A 5,163-nucleotide genomic window follows, 5' to 3' on the forward strand; every position below is an offset into this window, starting at 1 on the left:
TTTTTCCTTCTTCCCTTTTCTTCTTGTCAACAATCGACAGGGTCTGACTTAGTAACTTAGTCTTCAAACGGCCCAAGACGGGGGTGATAGGCGGGCGCAGGGAGGGCGAGAGGAAGGGAGGGAGGGCGAGGACAAGGGAAGCTAGGGAGGATAGCAAGCAAACCCCTTCAGAATATCACATCTACAGTAACTGCGCTTGTTTTATTTGTCAAGGGGTTACTGTATCCGTACCTCAAGTTGATGTTAACCAACGGCCTGATGGTCCACGAGTAAGCAGGCACATTCGGTACCTTAGGTAGGTAGATAGAATAGCTTTAGAATGACAACGGTTACTGCCTTGCCGCAGTCGATTGTTTAGTACAGATAATGCAACAATCGCTAATCACTAATCTAACTGCTTGGGTAGTAGACCACGTACCTAGGTAAGTAAAGAAAGAAATAGAACCGACCGTCCCACTGCATCAGCCAGCCATGATCCATCCACACACTCACTAACGTACTTGTTCTGTGCTATCCGTACTTGCGCTGCACTTCTGCAATGTATGCGACAAGTCAAATCAAATCAATGATACATGGAATGGATGCAATACAATGGAATTCTTTTCAATTTCAATCAACTGCTCAAGTCTAGACTCCTGGCTCCTAGTGTCTCTTCCCTTACCTCTCACTCCTCCCCCTTGATTCCCTTACTACTGTATCTTTTACAGCAGGAATCCCAGCATTCAATATTAATTTAACAGTGCCTACTTATTACTCTGTTGCCAAACTAAAAATTTCCATCATGGAAGACAATCAGCGGCCTGTCCGTTGCCCCGCTCTTCTCTCCATTTCTTCCTTTTCCTTCCATAGCAAAGGATGGAAGTCAAGTCATGGATCCAATGTTACCTACCTAGGTATGTTGTTGGTTGTCAGACAACTCGCCCGAATGCACAAGAGCCTTCACAACCTTGGTAGTGTACATTAACTGGAATTCATATTTGAATTGTCTAGGCACCCTTGACATCCAACTACTAGATTAGGTAGTCTAAGGTATATCATATCCCCTTGTGTTACTGTCACCTCTGCTGTTAGTTGACTGGTACATTTACCTGGTAGATGGAGGTAGGTATCGCCGTACAGCACACCTCCCGCCTGCCCGTAGACGCCTCTCCCGCTTCTGTGCTCTGACCCGTATCATGTATCCCCAGTTCTGCCCATCCCATTGTTTAGGTACCTAGGTATCTGGTCAAAATCAAAACATACCTCACAAAACAAGGGACAGGTTTCGTACTATCAACAACTTCTCTACTTCTATATCTATCTAACTTTAGTATCTACCTACCTACCTAGGTAGGGCCGTTTACTGTTGACCACTAACTTGCCCATGTAAATCTCACCGCGGTATCTGCCGCGTACCCGCCGGGAGTCGTCGGGTAACGTTAGCACACGATCAAGAGTTTGGACCCTCTCGTCTTTGGTCTTTGGTCCTTACCGTCCTTGTTACTTGGTCTCTCTCTAGTTCCTCTACGACAGACAGTAGGCTCACCTCTGATCCTCTTACTGTCCCACCGAGTTCCCCTCCCTGTACCCTCTTCTCTTTGGCTTGCATTGAATTTCTCCGCTTCTAGGACCCCTCCTCCACCGAGCAAACATCCGTCCCGCAGCATGGGTTTGAATGTGTCAATGGATTGTGCGTCTTGACCTCACAAGGACATCTAACAAATGATGGCCATTGTCGGCTGTAACTCCTGACCTCGAGCTTACCATTGGGTGCGCTCCCAAGACATCTACCATAAACTGAGCATTTCAAGCTTCGTCTGTCCAGGAAACTCAAACCCTCACAGGGCCAGGCTTGAGCACCTCACCACATCTAACATGGCATGTCACAATACCATCGTGCTTCAATTGCAATGCCATCAGTGGCTGTAATGACACTGTGGTTCGCTTTTAGTTTGGCTATTGCGATACTTTCATTTACATAGGCAAAAAGCAACAGTATATAGAACTCTTAACAACCACCCCCACTCTGGGTTTTTGCCGGAACTCTTCTTGTGTCATACATCTTCTGACCAGCACCCTCCAATCCTTCAAAGGCGCTCGGCGTCTCTCCTTTCACTTGCTAGCTCACCCGCTTCATGTCCCACATCACTTTCCTCTCCGCCAGCGCCAGCTGCCCCTCTCTGTATGCCAGCCAACAGCTGTCAAGAAACAAGATCCCAACCCAAATGTAGAAACATAACAAAGCATCAACGTGAATCAAAACAAAACCGTGTGGTGCCGTGAGGCTATCCGTCTTTCCTGGAAACACATATTTACCGACCGATTAAAAAGAACACAGCGACTGTTGCAGTCGTTGCTTTTCCTGACAAACTCATCCACCTTGTAAAACGAGTAAACTGGCAAAAGGCAATGCACTCAAGTCAAATTCCAAATAAGAAAACTTCCAACGGAACATGTAAACCGAACGGAGGGGTTGTTTGTTGCCAAACTCGCGTCTTTCTCTAGATCTTGACACTTTGTACTGTATTGTTATCGCGCTCCCCCTCCGCATTTTGTTTTTTTCTCCTCCTTTCCCTGACCACGCTCCTGTTTTATCCCGATCAACGAAAATGTAGGCGCGGAATCGAATCGGATAGGGTATTAAAAGCAAAGCAATCGTTATCAGCTTGTCGGCAGCCTTCCTGAGGAAACCGACATGCTCATCGGCAAGCGTTGTCGTGTGTCGTTTCGATCCTCCCCGTTGACCTGTCCGGCAGCGTCAACTCTTGTTACATCAGGCTATCGTTAACGGCTGACGTCTCTTCGACCACCTGGCTGACCTGGTGCAGGTCGATTAAGCCTGTCGATCATGGTTTTGTCGATGTCATTCTTCTCTACCAAGTTGCTCAGGCTCATGATCGATGCGTTTGCTCCTTGGGATTGCTGTCCCTGTCTGGCAGGGGTGGACGCACCACTTGACCCATTCTGGCCTGTCGGAGACCGACCACCGGGAGCAGAAGTAGCATAGCTACCACTAGGCGTGGCTTGAGGCAAGGTACCACTCGTCGGGTTCCGCGGGCTGTGTCTCGCGCCCTGGTACGGTGGATATCCAACTCCGCCCGGACTACTGTGGTTAGAAAACTCGGCTGGCGACCTTCGTCGTGGGTCTTCGTCTACGGCGCTTCGTGGAGGAGGTAGTCTATAAGCGTCATCCTGTTCCTCTGAAGTCCTGCGTCGTCGTCGTCCTGCAAGCTGGCTACCATCATCTGTTCTCGCGTCTCCGTAAGACGAGAAGGATTCCGTCGGTGACTGAACAGGCGCGTAGTAGCTCCCTGGAGGCGGTGGGGCAGTAGCATGCTGATAAGCAGCATGTGGTGGAGGTGGAGGTGGAGGGTTGCCTGGTGCCAAAGGTTGACCATAGGCGCCGAATAACTGTGTGCCCGGAGGAACGCCTCCTGGAACTGCCGATACAGGTATAAAAGCTGTCGAGCTTGATGAGGAGACAGGCTGGAAGATGCATTCCTGGTTCATTCTAGCACAATTCTGGCACTTTCCACCAGGAGCAGTTTGGTAGCCGCTGCAGCGAATCTGTAGGTAGTTAGCACTTTGAGCAACAACAGTTCGCTTACCCAAGCGCAACACTAATCACAAACCTTTCTTTTCCTGCAATATCGGCAAGCAATTGATGTTCTTTGACGAGGGGCTGCCTGCGTGAGAGGAGGCCCATTACCAGGCCCAACGGGAGGGTACTCATAAACGCCGCCAGGATGATGGCGGTAGCCATTTGGCGGCGGTCCTGGAGGTGGCTGGCCGCGGTAGTAAGCATAGTAGGGGTCCTGCGGATATGGCTCCTGCCCATACGGAGGTCGGCGGTCATCATAATAACCTCGTTGATCTGGTGGGGGAGGAGGGTAGGCTGAGGATCGGGGGTCGGACTGAGGTTGAAGAGGTGGGAGATACTGCTGAGGTTGGCCTGGTGGAGGCTGCTGGCCAGGAGGCGGGTAACCGTTGACAGCATTGGGAGATGCATATCGCGGGTCCGCAGGATAGCCACGACCCGGAGCTGCAGGCGGCGGCCCATAACCGCGAGAGTCATGGATGGACGGTAGAGTGACTGAAGTAGCCATGGTGCCTGGAGGAACGTCGGATGGACGCTGTGCGGTATCTGGTGGTGGAGGATAGTGCGACTGATTTCGGGGGTGACTGTCGTCGGGGCGGCTCTGCTGAGGATACTCTTTTCGGTAACTGTCGTCGGCCATGCTATGTTGAGGCGCAAAGAGCCGCAGGCGGGCAAGTACGGTCAGCGGCGATGATGCCAGATACGTGCAGATGAAAGTGTTCAAGTGTGCTTCTGCGAACGAGCATTTGGCGGGGAATGACCCAAGACCAAGACCAGGACGATGCGAAAAAGAAATGGCCAAGTAATTAGTCCGAGTCGTCGAGATTCTGCCCTATCCAGTCGCGCTGTTCTGTCCTGATTGTAAATGACCGGCGATGACCGATTGCTGCAAGTCAAGAATGAGTGAGTGAATGAATGTCTCAACGGGAGATGACAGTAGATTCCACAAGGCCTTGGGACCGCAATCCAATGCGTGACGGACGTTATGTTTCCCGGGAGGCGGAGGAGGATAAAAATGGTCTCTGACGTGGGCGGGAAGAGTGCGGCGGGACAGGCCGACAGTTATAGCGAGGGAGGGAATGGATGGGAGGAAACTCCGATCCAATCTGATCCACTGCGTGGGAAGAGCCAGGAACCACCCAACCGTAAATGGAGCCTGGGGTTTTGGGGATTGTGGATTTGCTTGGAAGACTTGGGACTGGGATTTGAGACTTGGGACCAGGACTGGGGGTGAGAAAAGGAAAGGAAAAAAAAAGTAAAAGAGGGGGCACTTCTGGGCCCTTGTTTTCTTCTGCTCTTTCACTGTACTCGTCTTGGGGGTGCGGAAATAGTCAGGTGGGAGACAAAATACTCTCCCCTCCCACTGTCTTGCTCGTTGTGTCTGCAAGAGGAGATATCTCAAGCGTGCTTCTTGCGCGAAAGAGAAAACTGGCGGTAATACGTCTGCGTTTCTCTTCTTTTGCTTCGTTGTTGGCTTTCTTCTGTTTTTCTTTTTTCCTTGTTTCTTTTCCCACCTCAGAAACCGCTCCGTGCGACAAGACCTTTTTTTGGTAAAGTTGCTGCCGTTCTGATCAACTGAAACAGGG

At 50.7% G+C, this 5,163-nt stretch overlaps 1 protein-coding gene across 1 annotated transcript; it reads right to left on the reverse strand.

The window, feature by feature from the left end:
• Positions 1–2,763: 2,763 nt before the first annotated feature.
• FIESC28_11766 (uncharacterized protein) lies at positions 2,764–4,217 on the reverse strand (the record flags this gene model as incomplete). Its single annotated transcript, XM_031165878.1, has 2 exons — positions 2,764–3,546; positions 3,612–4,217. 2 exons carry the CDS (start codon positions 4,215–4,217, stop codon positions 2,764–2,766), a joined length of 1,389 nt encoding a protein of 462 aa, XP_031010063.1.
• Positions 4,218–5,163: the final 946 nt, after the last annotated feature.

The sequence above is a fragment of the Fusarium coffeatum genome, assembly GCF_003316985.1.
Source record: "Fusarium coffeatum strain FIESC_28 chromosome Unknown BRIP53273_contig_499, whole genome shotgun sequence".
Classification (NCBI taxonomy): domain Eukaryota; kingdom Fungi; phylum Ascomycota; class Sordariomycetes; order Hypocreales; family Nectriaceae; genus Fusarium; species Fusarium coffeatum.